Source organism: Rattus norvegicus, chromosome 17, assembly GCF_036323735.1.
Source record: "Rattus norvegicus strain BN/NHsdMcwi chromosome 17, GRCr8, whole genome shotgun sequence".
NCBI classification, from domain to species: domain Eukaryota; kingdom Metazoa; phylum Chordata; class Mammalia; order Rodentia; family Muridae; genus Rattus; species Rattus norvegicus.
In genome coordinates this window covers 65836385-65858107 of record NC_086035.1, presented here as the reverse complement: position 1 = coordinate 65858107, position 21723 = coordinate 65836385, and the positions used below count along the sequence as shown (strand labels likewise).

Here is a 21723-nt window from a genome sequence, read left to right as displayed (position 1 = left end):
TCCCACAGCCTCCCTGTGTGACAGGGGCATTGACTGACCCTATAGTGAAAGGTCAGAGATCATGGGTAATTGAAAGAGAAAAAGAATCTTTTCATTAGAGATCCTTAAAGACAGCTGCTAAATTAATGAAGACCAAAACCAATAATAACATTGATGAAGTAAAATATTGGTTTAGCTACTAAATGAATTTCTTTCCAACTTGTTGTTTAACCTTTGATGAAATATTGTTGCACTTTTTCCTTAGAAAGATATTGGGAATGAAGTTTCTCCGGAATGTGGCGCATACGGTGAAGGTTTAAATCCATGGGCACTTCACTAGTCCCTTAAAGCTTACCTTCTGTGTCAAAACTGTGATTTATTTATTTCTACTTGATTTGGGGGACTTCACTACCTTACCAGTTTATTTTCTTAAAAGAAAGAAAATAACCTCACCTTAGATGTTGATTGGCTTTAAAGTGCCACATTCAAAGTCCATAGCCATTTGGTCTTGACCCATGGGAGGAGCATGACAGCCACGAGGTGAAGGATGCCTCTGCTCCTCTCAGAGCTTTGCTGGCCTTGTGGCGCTTTCTGCATATACTTTGCTGTGATGTTTCCGTTTCTTTTTAAATCACATTGTTTTTATTATAAAAATTCACTTTTTGTACTCAAGCTACAAATTCCAGGTGAGTATTTTTCCCTGCTCCCTCCCTTGAAACTGATGTGTGGTCCAGCTGTAGCGGCTTTCTCACAAAGAAAACGGTATGCTCTACCCCAGACATACTCGCACACCCACTGCTTACAGATGTTTGAGTGATTCGACATTGCTGTGTTTGAAATAAAGTCTTAGTTCTACCAACCAGCTTTTATTGTAGGTGTGTGTTTATGTTGCCCTGTCCCTATTCATTGATGAGACAGTGATTTCAAAAATTTTCTGTGTACACTTGACTAAGTAGTGATATTAAAAGATTGCTATCTTCCTTTAGAACTTAATTGGATTTAAAAGATTTTAAAAAAAAAAAATTATCACTACCGTGTGTGTGTGTGTGTGTGTGTGTGTGTGTGTGTGTGTGTGTGTGTGTGTGCGTGCGTGCGTGCGCGTGTGTGTGTTAGTTAGTTAGTTAGATCTGGTTTAAAAACTCAGCAACTTGGCTGTATCTGTTTATATACTACACTAAGTCTGTGGAATTATTCTTAAGGATTACCCCCAGTATCGCTGACTAATGTTGTCAGTTTTCACTGTAGAAAGGAGAAAACCATTAACCCCTTGTCTGGTGCTTCTAGCGTTTGATCTGTTGGTCTACAGCTGTCACCTCATTGTGTGTATATTTGGTAGCTCTTGCAGCAAATTTACATATTTTTTAAATTTACATATTCCTTCACTTTGAAAATTAAACAGAAAGGTGGGTTTCAACTGTTGGGCAGTTTGTTTGAGTTTCAACATTTTAATAATTCACCATGTGTACAAGTTTCTCTGGTATGTTTGGTAAGGAGTGTTCACATTCTGTTGGAGTATCATGTAATGTGTGTTTCACCCTTGTTTTTCCTCCCTTTTCACAGCTTTACCTTTAGTCCAAGTGGATGAGAAGGGAGAGAAAGTAAGGCCAAATCAAAACCGGTGCATAGTGATACTGCGTGAGATATCTGAGTCCACCCCTGTGGAAGTAAGTGCTGCTCCACTTGTGCTGCTTGACGTTTTCCCAAGATTTTTATTTTGTTGGTATTTATTTATATATCTGTTTTTGATTGTTTACATATCTGTTTTTGATGGGGCTTGTTTAAGAAAAGATTCAGAAACATCTTTTCTCAGAATATACACGCTGATAGATACAGTGTGATTCACTTGCAGAAGGAAATGACCACATCTTTTGTTCTCAGGATTCCTTTATACATTTATATTTTTAAACGTAATGGGGTTTGTATATTCCAGTAGTTCGGAATTAAAAATAAAATAGGTTTAGATGTGTGATGGGTGGGGATGCTCCATGCTGTGGGTCTGTGAATTTAGACTGTGTTCTGTTTGCATCTATTGCTTTGTTGGTCTGCTTTGTTTGGACTTGGGGCTTTTGGTTGTTTTTTTTTTTTTTTTTTTCCCCCTTCACTAGATATGGCTTTTTGTTTGTTTGGTTGGTTGAGCTTCAGTTTTCTAGAGGCAAGGTCCAGGCTGGCCTTTAACTCATGGTCCTCCTGCCTCAGGCTCCTGAATATAGGTATGTGCCCCCATGACTGGCCCAGATGCTTACACATTTAGTGCTTTCAGGCACGTCCACCTGCAGCCCGCCAGCTGCATGCAGCCTGGAATAACTAAGAAGGCCATCTAAAACAAAACTGCAAACTTACTAAAGCATGATGAGTGCTTGTGTGTGTTTCTTTTGTAAGTGAACTGCATGATTCTTAAGTATGAATCGTGTTGATGATATCACTTGTTTGCATGTTGTAACAGTTGGACAAGCCTGAATTTAGCCCTTCAGCAGGTTCTGTTTTTTCCTTTTGCCTGATTCCTTTGAAAGATTTTGTGCAAATCCATTACTACTGAAAGCAACTTATTTTCATCTTTGCTGTTTGAGAGAATCCTGGTTTAGAGCTTACTAAAGGCTTTAATTTGTTTGGTTTGGTTTGCAGGGAGGAGTTAGTAAGGTTTCTGGATTGGCAGGGAGTACTCTCCTCTAGACATCCCAATTTTTGTGTTCTTTGTGTTCTTTTCTGGTTTACATTGTTTCTGCTGAAAAAAAATCTGCCAGTTTTCTCTTTATTCCTCTGTCCTTTTCTCTGACTTTTGGAAAATTGTATCATTGATTTAAGCAGGTTGAGTTTACTCTTCCAGAGCTCTCATCCTAAGCCTTTTCCTGTCTGAGCACTTGAAATGGACTTGAGTAACTCTCCGGGGCTGCTGTTGTTTGTATTCTTTTAAGGTTAATCTAACCCCTCTTTTTCAGTAGAAGGCAGCCTTTTCTACTTCTTTATGCGATTATTACTCCTAATAAATGTCTAAGTTCCTTGGTGGCGTTTATCCACGTAGTCCCAAAGACGCCCAGCTCCAAAAAAAATGGATAAAAAAATTACTGGGTACCAGTTTGGTTTCTACACATTTGTGAAGTGGTTCAGAACAGCCTTCATTTAGGGCTTCAAACAGTCTTGTTCATTTGCCCTCCTGTTCTCAGGGTTAAGAAGGGTTTCCCTCTCCGGCTGCCCAGTGTCTTGGCTGTAGGGTTATTTTACCTGACCATTCTAGTTTTGTTTCTGGTTAATGGCCTAAAGAACCCCCCATGAAGCTATGGAGACTTGCCCATCCTGTGACCTGGAAACCCTAGGCTTTGGCACTCTTGGCCCCTGTGTGTTCTCTCGAGGATGGCTCTCCATGCCTGCTAATGACAGGTGTCTAAAAAGCTTTATATAACATGCATTTGTCTTTTTTACTTATGACTTGTGTCATTTGGGACCATAAATCTAGTTTAACTTGGCCAGAAGCAGCTCAGCTAATATTTTTAGTTTACTATCTTTTAAAATAATTTGTGTATTTATTAGCCTGCTGATAAAATACAATGTTTCCTTCTTCTCTCCTCCTTCCCCTTCCTTCCTGTTTCCTTTCTCTTCCTCTCGCTCCACTCTCCTTCACTCTCCCTCCCTGTCCCCGTCCTCTTCTGTTTAAGGATCATGTAGCCCAGACTAGCACAGAACTCTGTGTAGCTGAGGATGGCCTTCAACTTGATTGGTCTTCTTCCAGCTTAAGTGTGGAATTACAAGCATATACCACAATGCTCCATTTATGTGTTATTGGGATCAAACATAGGGTTTCTTATGTGCTAGGCAGGGCATGCTTCCAAGTGTGCCACATCCCAGGCCCTCCTGTTTGTCATATTAATTCCATCCAGTTCCTTGTGAGTGGAGAAGGCTGCCAGTGATTCCTGCCTTCCTTCTCTGTGGCATGTGTTCCTGTGGGTGCTCCCTGCAGTGTTTCTCAAAGGCTTGCACTTGCATCTCAGCTGCATCACAGCCTGAGAGGATACTTTTTCCTCCTAATTTGATGAGGACAAAAAGCCACATAACTGAGGACTAATTTCTAACTTCTCTGTTTTCTATAGGAAGTAGAAGCACTATTTAAAGGAGATAATTTACCAAAATTTATAAACTGTGAATTTGCCTATAATGATAATTGGTTCATTACCTTTGAAACAGAAGCTGACGCACAGCAGGTGAGTATATTGCTCTGCGAGCCGTGAAGTCCCTAGTTTATCCATGTTCCTTCAGTGTACAGCAGAAGTTAGGACATTGAGGCTGTTACAGCAACACCCAGTTAAGTCCAGGGAAAATGAGGCGCAGGAACCACAGGTATGATTTGTAGCACTACTGAAAGAAGGTCACATTACTCCTTAAATGTGTTATGAGTAGGCATTTGTGGGAAATCAAATCTGCTCTCATATCTGAGGAAAACTTTTGATTGCCAAGTAGGGAAATTTGAACTTAACCCTGACCTGTGAGGCAGTGTCCATTGTGTGGCAAAGTGCTTTCAAAGTTTTCGAGAAGTTTTGTGCTCTTAAAGGAGATGTCTGATTTAGAGAAGCATGAAATGTTAAGCACTACAAACAGAGAGTCAGAAGGGAAAAACATAGAAACCTAAAGACCAGAAGGGTAGAGGTACTCACTGTGTGGTGCGGCCTTGGCCTGCCTGATGAGCCAGACGGTGAGCAGAGGTGAAACTGTGGCGCCTCCGTATGAAGTGGGGCTTGATAAAGACTTAGTGCTCAGATGAACATAGGCCTACGCAGTGATAATAGCACAAATACTTCAATCTCCTTTCCTTTTGAGCACTTCCCTTCCTGTATTACACAGTCCTAGTTTTTAATTGGGATGAATAGGAAGGAAGCAGTGGTCCTTTTTGTATCATAATTGAGGAATTTTAAGTTGTGGGTTTGGGATACTTACATTATGGTATTTATTAATACTTAAAAATTATATTTAAGTTTTTACAATAATTTGGGGGTACAGGTACTGTAATGATATTCTTAGTGATCGGCGACCAAAAGAGGGTCATAAATCACTCTTTTTAGATCCTGTCTGCTATATTCGACCATATAGATCATTATTTGAGCTGTAAAGTTAACTTAGAAAGTTAACAGAGTGGTGTTTTGGATAATTTTACCCATAGGCTTACAAATACCTTCGAGAAGAAGTCAGAACTTTCCAAGGAAAGCCAATTAAGGTAAGTAAGTCCACTGCTTTTAGCTCCTTTGTTATCTGATCAGTGTTCTTGAATGTTCTAATGGGAACATGTAACATCGTGAATGTCTCCACACAGGCACGGATAAAAGCAAAGGCGATAGCGATAAACACATTTTTGCCAAAGAATGGATTTAGACCTCTGGACATGAACCTTTACACACAGCAGCGTTATGCTACATCGTTTTACTTACCTCCAGTGTACAGTCCCCAGCAGCAGTTCCCTCTGTACAGCCTGATCGCCCCCCAGACATGGTCAACAACACACAGTTATCTCGATCCACCCTTGGTAAGCCTTGTTCTTTTGTTTTAAATTTACATAACAGATTTACATTGAGATATTGCACTAGGCCCTTTGAAAGCTTAAGTCCTACTCTAATCAGAGAACCATGTGTCTACAGCTTGTATAGTGCCCAAACCCCAGGTTACGGTGTGGATTTAAAGTTTAATTAGGCAATAGATAGTCCTGAGCAACCAAGCCCTGCAATGCTGTGATCCCTCTTAGCATTTCCTTTCTATGACACAGGACAGTAAGGGCTCCAACTGGTGTCCTGAGCAGAGAGAGGGACTTGACATGAGGAGTTCTGTCATAGAGGAAGATGTGTTCCTAACAGTAGGTTCCTAACAGTATAGGGAAGCAGACACATGGTGAATGTCTCACAAAACTCAGCGTAGTTGGCATGCCTACCTTAGGGTTGGGTAACATGATTCATTCTTTTGGCTTCTGTTAAGGGCTTTGGTTTTAATTCATAAGTTTGTAGTGAGCACAGTCACTTTTCTCCAGGTTTGTACTATAGACTGTAGGAAGCATAGGTTCTGATTCAGCTTTATTGATGTAGTAAGGTTGCAGTAAGTTTCCTTGATAAGAAAATCAACCTTATGTGGTAAATTCCTTGAAAGTGAGGTCCAGGTTACAAAGGTCAGTGAGTTTAGTCTGTAGGTCTGCGGCACATTGTTGACACTGATTTAAATGTAATAAACAGTGAAGAGTAGGATGCATAGAAGGAAGTAGTCAGAAAGCAGAGATGAACTCACTAAGTCGGGAAGAGTGCATATTCAGGATGCAGCTGTGAACCAGATCAGAGAACAAGTTAGAGGGTGCCGCCACCTGTCATGTTGTCAGTACCACTGGTTGGCAGGCCAGCTGGGGAGGTGTGGGAAAGAGAGAGCTTGAACAGAGTTGTTCAGACTTGAAAATGCAGGTCCTGTTAAGTACTGAAACATGAAGATAAATGTCTGTGAGAAAAAGAGTCTGTCTAGGAGTTGATACTGCCAAAGGAGATATAAAGAGAAAATACCATTAAACTCACAGCAAGGATTGGTGAACCATTGTGTGTACCTTAATTGGGTGTTCATGTTTCATGGGAACTTAGAAGGATCGAAGAAAGGAAGGTCTCAGGATAGATTGCGTGTACAAAAGCATTCACATTGCTGAAGGTCAACTTTTATTCTGAGTATAGCAGGCAGCTGGGAACAGGGGTGGTAACTTGCTTAGTCCTTAGACACATGGACTTTGACCTGGATCTTGTAGGAAGTAATGTGGAACATTTTGTTTCCTTAAGAAATGAAAATGGGGGCTGGAGAGATGGATGGCTCAGAGGTTAAGAGCACTGTCTGCTCTTCCAGAGATCCTGAGTTCAATTCCCAGCAACCACATGGTGGATCACAACCATCTGTAATCAGGTCTGGTGCCCTCTTCTGGCCTGCAGGTGCATACACGCAGGCAGAAAGCTGTATGATGTATATATACATAATAAATAAATAAATGTTAAAAAAAAATGAAAATGGGCTGGAAAGGTGGCTCAGTGGTTAAGAGCACTGGTTGCTCTTCCAGAGGACTCACCCACATGGCAGCTCATAACTATCTATAATCAGTTCTAGGGGATCTGACACCCTGACACCTAGGCACATTCACACACACACACACACACACACACACACACACACACACACACACATATGAAATTAAAGCATATTCTATATTTTAAAGCTAGCTCTATTGCCATGTGCAGGACAGGAGTTATAGGATATTCTCAGGCCTATAACACTCCCCTCCCTCAAGGTCTAGAACACTGCACTAAAAAATGTTTGGTATACCAATATCTAAGATGAAGACTTATGTCTATCTGTAAACTTTGAAGTGGCAGGGGGAAACACATGGAGACATAGGCATAGGTAAAGACTGCCCGAGGAGGACATCAGTGGCTCAGAGCACAATAGTAACAGTGGACAAACAGGCTTCTGTCCTGCTTGAAAGTCTCTGCCCAACAAAGGAACAATTGCTATAAGGGAGACAGCCTGTCCTGGAAGAGAACATTATGATTCACCCAACACGGGCTTAATACCCACATACACAATGACGTAAAAAAGTGCATATCAAAGAACAGACAGCTCTAAAAGCAGAGCCAGTGGGCCAGTGATCTGTCTCAGTACTTGCCACAAGCTGGACAGCACATATTTGTGACGATCTCCTCTGACCCTCAAGTATGTGCTGTGGCACATATACCCCCACATGTAAATCATCTCTCAAACAATAAGAGCTTTAAGAAGCAATACATATGACCAATTTATATATAAATGAAACATTGTACAACGTTCTTAGTTATAAAGTAAACACAGTTACAAAGTAGGAGGTGTCATGTGCCATCAGGAAGATAAATGGCATGCTGACACCCTGGTAAGGGTGTGGGGAAGAGCCCTGCACACTGTCTCTGGGAATATACATTAGTGCCACCACCATGGACATCAGTGTGGAGATTCGAGAAAAAAATAAAAGTTGGCCTGTACTAGCATCTAGTTTCCCACCCATGGCATAATCCAGTGGAATAACTATCCACAGACAGTAGTAGCGATGCCTGCACATCCATCTGCATTCTAACATAGAGGCATAGTTGGTAAGATCAGGATGCGAGAGTCTGTGCCCAGTGACTCAACTGGGTTCCAGAGAAAGGTACGATGGAAGAGCGTATTGTGCAAGGGTGCACCCCAGCCAGCCATGGGAATTTGGAAGTATGGGGTGTGTGTGACAGCAGCCAGCTGTGAGCATTTAGTGAGATGGGAAGAAAGAGAGAGTGATTTCTGAGTCCTAGACAGCTGGAGAGGCAGAGCCAGCATGGGTAAGACAGACCCTGGCTAAAAGGAAAGAGTGCAGTCTTGGCCTGTCCACCCAGATGGAGACAAACTGAAGCTATCTGCCGGTGCTAGCTAGCGTTAGCGTGGGATGCTTCTTTAATATCTCATGCTACTGGCAAGTCTGGAAATCACTTTAGGTGCCTATCAGTGCGTGAATAGATACAACAGAGAACCATGTGCTAACTGTAGAGAGGATCTCTTATAAGCCACCTGTCAATAAAAAAGCGGGAAATAGGAAGTGGGGCATGGACAAAAAGAGGATTCTGGGAAATAGTAAGTGAGAGAAGAGAGATCAGGGACAGACCACCACGTAGATGAACTTGGAAAGAGGTTGAGGGAGCCCCAGAAGGTAAAGGAAGAAGTGGTCCAGGACTGAAGGAGAAGTAACTAACCAAGTGGTATACATAGAGTGGCTTAAATAAGAGCTAGTTAGGATAGGCTCAGTGGTTAAGAGCACCGATTACTCTTCCGGAGGTCCTGAGTTCAAATCCCAGCAACCACATGGTGGCTCACAACCATCTGCATCTGATACCCTTTTCTGGTGTGTCTGAAGACAGCTATAGTGTACTCACGCACATACAATAAATAAATCTTTAAATCCCATCAGATCTTTTTAAAAAAGAAAAGAGCTACTTAAGAAATGAGCCACCGCTTATGGCCTAGACATTTAGTAATAACTAATTAGTCTCAGAGTCATCATTCCCGGAGCAGGACTGGGAAAGGCAAAGCAGATATATTTTTATTCAGCCATAGAGAAGAACTAAATCACATCATCTGCAGGAAAAGAAGGTGGATCGATATATTAAGCAAAATACTGCTAGACTCATGGTTTTCTCACACATGGGGTGTGAAGGTGGAGGGTATTTGTTTGGTGTTTTGTTTTCTTCTTTAAAGGTGTGGAAATAGAAGAAGTTCTAGTTTGGAGGGAGGCACCAGCTTGGGAAGGAGGGGGGGCGGGCAGATGGACCCGTGGCTGTGTGGTTGTTTCTCCCAGAAGCATCAGAAGAGATGTGTAGAGGAACTGTCCCATAGCTTCCTCCCCCCCGTGCTGTGCAGGCGTGCCTTGCTCAGTTCTTCCTGCAGTGGGACACTGTCACCTCTTCTTGTACTCTGTGTCTAGATGCCTTTTCTGTTGTTTTATATCTAGGTCCTCCCATCTAGGCCCTTTTCTGGAGTGTGTATTATGTCTAAAATTGTGAGTTTAAACTGATGTTTTGGTCTTAACAGTTTTTGTCTTGTGTTTTTTTGAGATGGGGTCTCTCTGTGTAGCCTTGGCTGTCCTTAACTCACTCCGTAGACTATACTGGCCTTGAACTCAGAGATCCACCTGCCTCTGCTGGGAGTAAAGGAATTGAAGGTGTGTGTCATTACTTCCAGAGTGGCCTACCAGGTCTGAGTTAAGTGGCTCTTGTAGCGTGGAATTTTTTTCTTAATCTTTAAGTTAGCCAACAAGGTGTAATGGGTTTATTGTTGCGTTTTGGTGCATGTGTATTACTCTGTTTGTACCATGAGTCCCCACCTTCCCCTTCTGTTCTCAGTCTCCCTGTTTAATGTTAGTGTGCCACCTCTGCTCTTCCCTCTGAAGGCCCTTCTTCCTTCTGGTGATCTTCCTTCTAGCTTCATGGTCTCTTTCCTACATCTATCTGCTACCCACCCCTCAAGTCTAGGTTCCAAATATTAAATACACAGTATTTATCTTTTTTTAGTTTGGTTTGCTTCACATAGTAGGATAGGCCTGTTTCCTGGCTCTTATAAATAAAGCAGCAATAAACATGGGTGAAGACCCAAGGAAGAGATAATAGCTGGGTCATGTGGTTTCCAGACTGGTTTCCATAGTGTACATTGGAAACATCTATAGTAGCAGCTAATTAGGGTTCCTCTTTCTTCACCAGCATTTGTCTTTTTTTGTATCCCAGGTTAAGAAAGCTTCTCAGTTTTTGCTTTTCCCCAGTGGCTGATGGGGTCCAGTCCCTTTTCGGGTGTGCATTTGCCATTTGTGTTTCCTTTGAGAACTGAGTAGTATCCAGCTCATTGGCCCATTTATTAGGTGGATGATTTGGTGTTTAATTTTAGGTTTCTTCAAATATTCTGGATATTAATCCCCCATCTGTTGTGTAACTGGGAGAGATTTTTTTTTTTTTTTTTTTTTTTTTTTTTTGGATTGTGGAATTTGCCAAGTAGTGGATCCTCCTTGGTGTTAACAGTGTTAACTGTTTTCCATTGTCACTTTAACTTTTAGCCAAGGGAATGCTATGTTAGCTCCAATAGCTATTTTAAATCAGAGCTTCTGTTAACAGTTAGCACCGAAGAGAATAGCTTAGGTTCTCCCTCCCTTTCTGTCTTCCTTTTCTCAACTGAGTTTCACACATGTGTGTAGACCATGCTGATCTCACCTTGAATCCACGGAGAGATCTGCCTGCCTATGCCTTCTAAGAGTTGGGATTAAAGGCATGCACTAAAAAGTTGTGTCTAAAGCTGGATACATGCTAGGACATACATGTTACCCAGTCAGGACAAAGAACAACTCTCAGGAGATACCCCTCTGGCATCCTGATTGATCTGAAGTGAAACCTGTGTCCAGAGGCCACTGAGCCCTTCACACTGATTTTTACCTCAGTTTTGTGTCAAGATTTTAAACAGTTGAGTGGTACTTAAAGTCCTACTTTTAAACTTTTTAAAAGTACATTTAGCTCAAATCTTAAAGCCATTATGACCTGTTGTAGTTTTCTTCTCATTTGTTGTTGTTGTTTATTTTGGATTTTTTGTTTGTTTTTGTGTTTGTTTTGATTGTTTTTGAGACAGGGTTTCTCTGTAGCCTTAGGTGTCCTGGAACTTTCTTTGTAGACCTGGCTGGGCTTGAAATCAGAACTCAGAGATCTGCCTGCCTTTGCCTCCCAAGTCCTAGGATTAAAGGCCTGGACCTATATTATTTTATTTATATGTTCTTTATCACTTTAGATTAATTGGAAAAAATGTTTTAGATTCTAAAATACAGGATGCTGTTTACAGCAATTTTTACATGAATGTAAAGCCTTAAGAGGGGTGGGGGTGGGGCGGGGCTGGGATGGGGGTGGGGGTTGAGAGAAGAAATCCCTGCCCAAGGGGACGGCACACGCATGGTTAGGAGCAGTAAGAATATGAGAGAGTTGGGGTCTTTGCTGGATTTTGTTAAGGCTATTGAAAATGAAGGAGATTGTCTGCCTCTGACCAGGTTGGAGGTAGTTGTACTAGTCACACTGACATATCTTAAGCAATTGAGTGTCACCAGGCAGGACTACATGTTCCTCTTGCGTTCTCATTTGGTTATTGTAAATATTAATTACGTGACAGGGAGAAAGTTCTGAGCAATAGCCATGCCTACCATGGTCAGTAGACATTGCCGTTAGTAATAATGTAAGCTTTTCCTTCCATTGCAGTTATTTTTAAGCATAAAATGGAATTAACACCTCTGGCAAGAGGAAAACATAATCTTGTTTACCCAAGATACAACAGTATAAGTCCAACTGAAGTGTCTCATAGCTCCTGTTTTTACATGCTTGTTTTTGTTTTGTCTTGTTAATCCAGGTAACTCCTTTTCCAAGTACTGGATTTATAAATGGGTTTACATCTCCGACCTTCAAACCTGCAACGTCTCCCCTGACCTCGCTCAGACAATATCCTCCTAGAAGCAGGCAAGTTCCAAGGTTGCTGTCAATGCTCATGAGCTCCAAGTTGTCTGTAATGAGAGATCTGTGTAAGCACTAGTGATGCTCATCAGAGATGAGACTATCTGAAACTTAATACTGTAGTCTAAAGTCAACCCCAAGATGGATGCCCATAGTAAGGAGGAGAAGGCTTGGGGGCAGCTTTTACATGTGTTTATTTGGTAGGAGGCAGATCTTGACATACATAGTTCACATTGCATGTTCATTCTATACTCCGTGATTGCTTTATAACTCAGCGTATACAAACATCTCATTTGCAGGAATCCTAGTAAGTCTCATCTGCGCCATGCGATTCCTAGTACAGAGAGAGGGCCTGGGCTGCTAGAAAGTCCTTCAATATTTAACTTCACTGCAGATCGATTAATTAATGGTGTCCGGAGCCCACAGACGAGGCAAGCAGGGCAAACTAGAACACGAATACAAAACCCTTCAGCTTATGCCAAGAGAGAGATTGGAACTGGGCGTGTGGAGCCAAGTAGTCTTGAGTCCTCTCCTGGTTTAGGGAGAGGAAGGTAAGTCACTCACATATTTTGTCAAAAAGATATCATGTACCAATCATGAACTACTAATATTTTTAAGTTTCAACTTAGATTTTTATAATCATATAATATAGTACACCAGAAAAATCAAATAGGAGGATATAAAGTGTTTCCCTTAATTCTCCAGAATAGTCAGTTTTAGAACATAGACTTCAGTGCTTGCTTTTTTTTTTTCTTAAAAGAATGACATTTTCTTTCATAGAACTAAGCTGGTATTTAGGAGCTGTACAATTTGTAACCTGCTTTTCCTGCATACAGCTTTACCTTAGCAGTTAGCCCTAGCCCTCTAGGTCCCTGCCCTGGACAGACATGGGCTCCAAGGTATGTCCTGTGGGTTCCTGGCCTTGCTTTCTTTACAGCTGGTAGTAAGGAGGGCTGGGCATGCTGCTCAGCTGTACAGAGCATGCCTAGCATAAACAGGGTTCTGGGTCCAATGCCTAGTGCTCCACAAAAATTAAATAAACTGGAATGAGCTGGCAGTGGGATACATAGACAGATGCGGGCTGTGTAGCCACTCAATCCAGCATGTCACTTCCATTTCTGCTAAATTTACCCATAAACAAAAGCTGCTCCAATAGAGCAGTGCCTGCTACCACATTACTTCCATTCTTGGACAAGTAGTTCTTAGAGTCTTGGTGATCATTATCTAGGGTGCTTTCCATCCACTATACCTGTAAGCTACTATGCTTCCGTTTCCTTCTCCCTGTATCCTCTAATGCAGTTTCTTTCTTGCTCACTCTTTTCTCCTGCCCTTTATTCTTCCTCTAAAGAAATGAGATTAGAAAAGAGAACAGGTGTTCTCAGGTCTGCGCCCTACCCGGTGTTAACACGGCCCGAGTGTTGCTGATGTGATGGAGCCTGGCAGGGTTTTCCTCACAAGTGCTGAACAAAATCCTCAGCCTGCCTGGGCCTTTTCTTTTTACCGACTTTGAAATGTTTAAATGGAAAAGAAGTCTTAAGCTTTCCATACATAAATATGTAGCAGTGATTAACGATAAATTGAAACTCAGAACTGTCGATTCCTCTTTCTTGGCACAGAGTCAGACCAGAGGCGCACACGACCAAGACACTACTGTCTGCTTGCTTTGCTTTCCAGAGCATTGCCGATTATTTTACTCACAGATCTCGCCCATCATTCCACTGGAAGACCTGAGTCATTAGTAGCTCTGTCTCAAGAAACCGTAGTGTTGCTGATCTGTGCAAAGCAGCTTCCTCGGCCATTGAAGGCTGAATAAGGTCACAGTTGGGAGCTCTTGAAGCCCGCTGATCTTGGGGCTCATCCTGCTTACACTGCTCTGAAGTCACTCTCTCCCCTGAAGCCCTCACCCGGTTAATGTTGCCCTCTGACTACCCTCCTCAACCACAGGTTTGGCAGCGCCTGAGATGCTGAGTCCTTTCCAGAAGGCATTCAGTTGACTTTCTCGTTCAGAGGATTGCTCTTTTCTATGAATGTAGTTTTCTCTCTCTCTGAGTGTGTGAGAGAGAGAGAGAGAGAGAGAGAGAGAGAGTGTGTGTGTGTGTGTGTGTGTTGGGGAAGGAAGGGGAGAAAGCAGACTATATGTATCATGTTTATCAACTTTGGGTCTTGTTCAAGTCCCATGTCCTTTCGGGACAGTTTCTCTCATTTAATTGGAGCTCACCAGTTAGTGTAGGCTGGTTGAGTCCAGGGTTCCCTTGTCTCAAACACCCCAATACCAGGATTGTAAACATGGCTACTTGGCATTTTTATTTTGGAGAGTCTGGTGTCTCTAATGTTCTTATGAGTGTACAGACAGACATGTTCCGGAGATGCATGCAGAGGCCAGAGCCAATGCCAGCCGCCTACCTCTCTCACTCTCCACCTTTGTCTCTGACTCAACCTGGAGCTGACAGTTTGGCAAACTTTGCAAGCCAGTGAGCTCCAGGCACCTGCCTCTTGTTCCATGTGTATACTGGGGTTGCAGATACAGCGATTGCCCTTGACTTTATGTGACCTGAGATTCAAACGCAGGTCCCTAGTCCCAGTGTGCGTGTGTGTGTGTGTGTGTGTGTGTGTGTGTGTGTGTGTGTGTGTGTGTGTTTTAAATAATGGGTTCTGAGGCTCAAGCTCAGGTCTTGATGATTGGGTGACAAGTATTTTCTGACTGACCATCATCTACCCAGTCCCTATGAAGTGCATTTATTGAACACTAAGGCCCAAAGGTTAAAATCATTTTTTGACCCATGACTGCAGAATGCATGTTTCTTAGTTTTTTGGCTTTTTTTTTTTAACATGTTACTTACTAATCTGTGTTTCCATCTGAGTTTTTGGATGGCTGGGTGCATTGGCAACAAACAATAATAATCTGAAAGGAATCATTTACTTTTAATAACACATTTTCAGTACTTGCTTAAAACATTCAGTAACTGTGTGGTAATAGTCACAAGCTATTAGTCCCTGGTGGAGAGTCTTCCTCTGCTGAGCTCAGTGCCTGCTGCTTCACCTGTGCTCTGATGTAAGGCAGCTGCTTCTTTCCTGTGTGTCACGTGCCACCCTGTCAGCATCTACAGCTTCCTTACCCCTCACCACCCCACGGATTGAAAAGAGGGAGCCTTGTTATCCCTCATTCCCTATCCATCTGGGAACCTTGTGGCTGGTCTGGTCTTTTGTCTGGGTCTATTGTCACTGGAATGTCCTCCATCAGCAGGAAGGCCAGCTGGCTCTCCTGTCACTCGTGGATTCACTGGCTGGTGGTGTGACAGATGTTCCGCTTCTCTCTGCTGTGACGTGCCTTCTCCACGCAGCTTAATCATTTCTAGATCGTAAGAGAAGGGTTGTTCTTTTCACTTAATCACTTGTGAGGCATTGTAAATTCATTTTAATATTGTTATGTCTCAGGAAATAGTGAAATAGAGTTCATCTGTTAAGTTCTCCGCCTTAATGGGTAAAGCTCATGGCATCTCAGAACAATTACACTGGTAACCTTAAAACAGATTAAATATACAATAAAGTTTGAAATATTGCTGATTTTAAAAGTGTGGCACAGAGACACAGTAAGTAAATGGCATAGGAGAAATAGCATGGAATTTCTTGCTTGCCTGAGGCTGCTACCTGTAAATGCTCATAGCCATAAAGGACAGCAGTGGAACAGGAGGGGAGGTCTTTGCTTTCAGTGCAGTTTGAGAGTTTACCTTGACAAATTTGGAAGCAGCGACTCCCATCTTCAGTTGTAGTGGCAGCATCTTAAAGCTACTATGAGACAGACCACAGGCACCATGGCTTAATAAAACTAAGAGTGGCCTTGTGAGCCACCAAGGAAGAAAGCCACACCAGCCATTTTTATACCAAATGGGTTATTGTAGACATGAGGTGGCAGCCGAAGATCATGTGTGGCATTCGTAAAGGCTAGAGTCTTGAGAGAAGGGAGCCTGCCAGCAGACCTTCTGGATCCAACAGGCACAGTGTACAAAGATTGTAAGCTGAAAGGTAATTTCCTATGGTCTTCCAGCACTTGTTAATGGAGACTTCTGCCAGAGGAAAAGCAGTGTTGGCCGAATCCTTGCCACCTTACAAAGTGAAATAAAGAGGCAGGGCTGAGCCCGTAGGGCGTCTTATTAACCAGTATCCTCTACTTCTCTGGTGTCCTAGTCACTGTTAAGTCTCCCAACAGTATTTGAACTTCCAGGTAGCTGCTGGAACAGGCTTATGCTTTTAAGGGACACATAATGGAGGCTCTTACTGTATTCTCAACAAAAGAGTTATGTTCCCACTTAATCTGTGACCTGAGTAAGGACTTAACACTTCCAGTGAACCTTGAGCAAAAACTAGTGCATTTTACTTTGCTGACAACAGCAAACCATGTTCACTGTTGGACCATGAATGGATGTACCTTTCAGTCCTTGTTTTTGAGCTATGAACTGATGGAACCAGGGTTACCGTGTAGCTTTCTTCTTCCTGCATCATACGTCCATGCCCAGAGGGTGTATCTAGAAGCAGGAGGGGTGATCTAGATCTTCCTGAAAGACTTGCTCTTCCACTGAGCTCACAGGTCCCCTTCCACTCCTTTGTGGAGAGCTTGTTTCCCATTAACTTTTTCTGTTGGTCTGAAGCACTAAGAAATTCCCATAGACTCTTCAAGGCTTCGGTCATGTATCTGCAACCCTTGTGCATGTCAAAGTCAGTATAGTGAAAAACTCCAAATGCCAGGTGGTGATCTTGACTTTGTGTCAATGGAAGTTCTCTTGGTTCACAGAGCAGAAGCATGACCATGTGGGGTCCAAAACATGTGAGTTCCAGTATCCCAGTGCAAACTGAGTGGTGCTGGGACTATCTCCTTCCCTGCTCCAACAAGCCATTCACCTTGGGGCAACAGTTCTGTGACTGTGTCTTCACTCTGCAGTCACTTTCTGAGGGATTGGCACTGATAGCGTGTTGCAGGAGGTTCTGACATTACAGGATTCCTGCACCCAGTAGGTTCCTAGTAGCCTATCAAGGTGCTCTGAAGGCAGTAATGCATTTTGTGGGAGGCCATGGGCTGACATGAATGACACTTGTCAGGCAGCATTGGTGTTGGCACACAGGCACCTGAGGGAAGCCAGCCCAGTGATGAGCCTTTATGGTATCTTGGGGCAGCAACTGTAACACAGGTGCTCACAGTGGACCCACATGCCCAAAGGCCTGGTCATGTGGGACCCACAGACCTATTCCTACAGGTTGCTGCTCATGCCCACCTTTATGCATAGGAGCTCATCTCTCCTCAGGGGTTTAGCCCATCCTAGGCTAGCCCAGCAGAAAGCCTGCCTCCATTCCAGAGTCAGAAAGGTTTGTAGCCTAAAGGCTAGCTAGAGGCTATGTAGAGCAGTCTTCTAGCTTATTCTAATAAAATACTTTAGGAAATCCATTTTTCTATAAATAAATTAGAAATCCTCTTAAGTTTACATAATGAATCTCCTTTGGGGAGTCTGTTCAGTTGAAATAATAGAAGGAATAAACAAGTAAAAATAAAATTGTGAGTTGGGATTCATGGGTGGTTGTTGGGCCACACAGCCTCATCTAGGATGCCATAAATCCCGATGCAGTGCTCACTGTGGAGCTGCAGGGCACAGACTTCAGCCTTTCTGCCCAGAGTCTGGCTGCTGCTGACGGGAAGGCAAGCTGGGGTTTTAGGGACCTCTTAAGGTTCAGAGGTTCTTATGTGGCTTTTGCAGTAAGGGTTAATCATAATTTTTACTCGTGTTTTAAATAGCCCACCTATATAGTTTAGCGTTAGATCTTATCTATCTCTTGTCATTCCAGCTGAAGGGATTTAAACATTCTAGGTAGCTACTAGGAATAACTATTCTTCTGTTATTTTTCTGGGCATCTAACTTAATGACTTTCTCTCAACATTTGGATTTTGTTTGTACTTTTGTTTAAGACAGTAAGACCATCTTGTTACATAATACAGGCTGACCATGAGCTTGTCAGCCTCCTGCCTCGGCCACCCCACTACTAGAACTGCAGGCATGTGCTGCAGTGCCTGGGCTCTGGCAGTCCTTTTACAAGTTGACTTTCAGAATCAGAATTTATTCATGAAAGATTAAACATACTGAAGACTGACTTGAGTTGATGCATGCTGCTTTGAACACATGAACAAAACATAAGCTTGGCAAAGTTTCCAAGTGAGGGGAAAAATAATGGTCTTCTGCTTTCTTCTAGGAAAAATTCCTTTGGCTACCGGAAGAAAAGAGAAGAGAAGTTTACAGTAAGTATATAAAGTGGTGTGTGTGTGTGTGTGTGTGTGTGTGTGTGTGTGTGTGTACACACAAAATCACACTAATGTGTGAACCCATGCACTCGAATACATAGAGCCAGAAGGAGGCTTCAGGTGCCTATCATTCTCAACCTCATTGTCTTTAGATGGTCTCTTATTGAACTGGAAGCCCACTGTTGCTGTAGGCTGGCTGTCCAGTGAACTCCTTTGATCATCAATGCTGGGGTTCCAGACATAAAGCTAAGTTGATGTCTTTACACGAGTACTAGGGATTTAAACTCCGGTCCTCATGTTTGCAGAGCAAGCAATCTTACAGAACCATCTTTATCCCCAAAGGCTTATCTTTACAAGACATTCAAATCTAACGGTAAACAAGCATAAGCATGAATTAAATGGATTAAGGCTAAGATATGAGAAGGAACACTGCAAAGAACTTTAAGGTGATATCCTTACATTGTAATTTTGGCCTAATTAAGAAAGGATTGTGGAGTTTTTAGGAATAGTGATGACCAGCTGGTTTATGCTGTGTTCCTTAATATATAGATAAAGGTGCTGTGAATAGTGCAGGTAAGAGCACGCTTTTATGAGTAGTTCAGTCTACATGTGTCTGTTCAGAAAAGGTCCTCAGCAGATAACTATAATGGGGTTTTAAGCAGGAGCTCCCTTCCCAACCCCTGGGAGACAGATATCTAAGATTCAGAGAGGATGCTGAAACCTTGGCTAATAGGAACATGAAGTTTGTTTGCAGGCTAGATGCAGCAGCCACGCTAGCATAAGCTGTCTTCTTCCCTTTGCAGCAGCACTGTGAGCAGAGGCTGCGTCTGTACCATAGATCTTAGCAACTTGGGAGTGTGGATGTCTTCCTTCTCATTAGTAGAGAACCATCACCTTTTTCTCAGCAGGAAGCACTTTCTGGCTTCTCTCTTATGTTATCTGGATTTCTAATGTTACTGCTTTGGCATTTTGGAGTCATATCTAAGGGTTACTTTTAAACAAGCTCTGTGAGATCACATTTGATCTGATCGTCAAGAAAGCTACGAAAAGAACAGTTGTCAGGGCTCATAGTCAGACAACGTCAGCTAAAAGGTTGTCAGTGCAGCCACTATTTGTCACCTTAAATCCATTACGTCTTTTAACCTGCTCACCTTTGAATTTTATGAGAGAGAGAGAGAGAATGAATGAATGAATGAATGAATGAATGAATGAGTGAATGAATGAGAAAGAATGAGAATGTATGAAGGTCAGAGAACAACTTGTATGAGTGGATTTTATTTTCTTTCTACTGTGGGTCCCCGGGATTAAATTTGGGTTCTCAGGCTTGGGACCAGGGATATTTACCCACTGAACCCTCTCACTGGCCCACTGTTTACATTTGAACTCTGTCATTATTGTTTTTTAGACTCTGCTCACATTTTATCCTGTTGGCCTAAATTTCAAGTTGGTTAGACCCTAGAAATTATTTTTGCAACATTTATAAATTTTTGGGCTGATGTGAAAGTTGGAAGATTCTTTGTCTTGCTTTCTATTTCTACTCTTGTCACTCCACACTTGTGTGACCTTATGGGGTGTCACTGTGTTGCAGAGCAGTCAGACGCAGTCTCCAACACCACCAAAGCCTCCATCACCAAGCTTCGAACTGGGGCTGTCCAACTTCCCCCCATTACCTGGAGCTGCAGGCAATTTGAAGGCAGAGGACTTGTTTGAAAACAGGCTTTCCAGTTTGATCATAGGATCTTCAAAAGAAAGAGTAAGCTATGTGGTACAGTTGCTGATGTTTTCTCAGCATTGATTTTGTGCCAGGACTTGACCCAGGTCCTTTACACACATGAAAAGGAGAAAATACCTGGGAGGGAGAGGTTTGAGGTTGGGTGATTGGTGTTTGTTACTGGAGACAGGTCAAGCCACCTACTGAGGTTGCGGGGTGGGGTGGGGGTTGGGGCAGCCTGTGTCATTTTCGTCTTGACATTTAGAGCTGTTTTGTTTCACAAACTACAGAATGAGACTCGGGAATCTGAATTAGAGCAGGTAATGTACATGGTGCACACAGGAAGAAGCTTAGACTTGCTGTGCTGTGGTAAAGCACGGGCCACAGCAAGGTCTTTGACTGTAGCTGTCGTCACTGTTAGGCAGATGAGCCTCAAATCCAAGGAGATTTCTTTCCAGGGCTACTTGTGTAGGACACTTAGCTGGCAGGTTGGAAATGGGATTTGTCCCTCTGCCAGCGTCAGTGTTTGAAGACTGTGGGACACGTGGAGAAATTACTTTCCACCCAGTTCAGTTACTGAGGTATGGCTAAGTGCTATGGGCACACATGGACGGACACACACACGCACGCATGCACGCAGTGGGGGACTTGTAGAGTGGTCCCGGTTCCAGGCTTCCCTTATGCTGCATTGTAAACTGACTGTACATCAGATCACACATCTGTCTTTTCTTTAGAGCATGGGAACCACAGTAGTGTTGCTGCAGTAGTTCCTAGGGCAGATGACTTTGCTGCTGTAACTTGAGACTAAGGTCAGGTAAAGAGTGGAGTCTCATATTGGGGTGGTAGTTGCTACTGCTTTTGACTGTGGACACTGCTTCCCAAGGCTCTGTACTTTCTAGTGGAGAAAGCTAGTAGGCAGTTGCTGCTCTGAATGTACTTGAGTTTCTGTGAAAAGCCTTTTTTAAAGAAACAATTTTTGCTTTCTGAAAGGGTGTTCTTGATTGTGTGGCCAGGTTACACAGTGCACACTGCTGCCAGTGATGGTCCATCTGCATCTGCAGAGGACTTGGGACAGCGGGCCACCTAGCCCTCCATCCTTGACCTGGATTTGTGACGCTTTGTAAAGTGCCATATTTATGTGTGTCTAGAATCAGCATTGAGCACATGTTGAATCTGAGCATGCGTTTGCAAAGAAAAGGCCATGCTACCATGTGTTAGGTTCCTTTCACCTTTGAGCACTCATCAGAAACCTGGTTCTCCAGCCAGCAGAGCCTCAGTCTGTCCACCCTCCACTCCACCCGCCAATCGCACCATTCTCCCAAAGCTGCAGTTTCAGCTACTTAATTTTACCTTGGAACTTTTCCCCTCTTTGAAGAGAAAAACAGTAAATTTGTCTTTCCGCATTTAAGCTTGTAGCCAATTACTTGTCCTAAAATCACACACTGGGTTAAGGACATACCATGCATACACTTGTATGAATTACGGCTGCACTAAGAAAGTCGTTGATGGGATAATTGATTCACGCAGGTCTTAGTTTAGTGACCTTGCCTGTTAAATTGGGTAATGCAGTTTTGTACACCCACTTCCAAGGGTGGTTTCCTGTGGTGTCTACTCCCACCACTGGGCACTCCAGTTGATTGTGTGTGTGTGTGTGTGTGTGTGTGTGTGTGTGTGTGTGTGTGTGTGTGTGTGACAGAGAGAGAGAGAGAGAGAGAGAGAGAGAGAGAGAGAGAGTC

At 42.9% G+C, this 21723-nt stretch overlaps 1 protein-coding gene across 18 annotated transcripts in view; it reads left to right on the top strand.

The window, feature by feature from the left end:
* Nucleotides 1-21723, top strand: part of Larp4b (La ribonucleoprotein 4B) — a 95796-nt gene that overhangs the window by 50813 nt on the left and 23260 nt on the right. For 8 of the 18 annotated variants that reach the window (XR_010058882.1, NM_001107361.2, XM_063276485.1 and 5 more), the window contains 8 exons: nucleotides 1540-1643; nucleotides 4062-4172; nucleotides 5126-5179; nucleotides 5276-5485; nucleotides 11893-11999; nucleotides 12293-12544; nucleotides 18228-18273; nucleotides 19865-20029. Coding sequence is in view for 17 of the 18 variants with exons in the window: in NM_001107361.2 (NP_001100831.1) it covers nucleotides 1540-1643; nucleotides 4062-4172; nucleotides 5126-5179; nucleotides 5276-5485; nucleotides 11893-11999; nucleotides 12293-12544; nucleotides 18228-18273; nucleotides 19865-20029 (1049 nt within the window). In the remaining variant the exon portion in view is untranslated. The remainder of the gene's footprint in view (nucleotides 1-1539; nucleotides 1644-4061; nucleotides 4173-5125; nucleotides 5180-5275; nucleotides 5486-11892; nucleotides 12000-12292; nucleotides 12545-18227; nucleotides 18274-19864; nucleotides 20030-21723) is intronic. The other 10 variants (XM_063276489.1, XM_039095764.2, XM_039095762.2 and 7 more) reach the window with 3 other exon arrangements.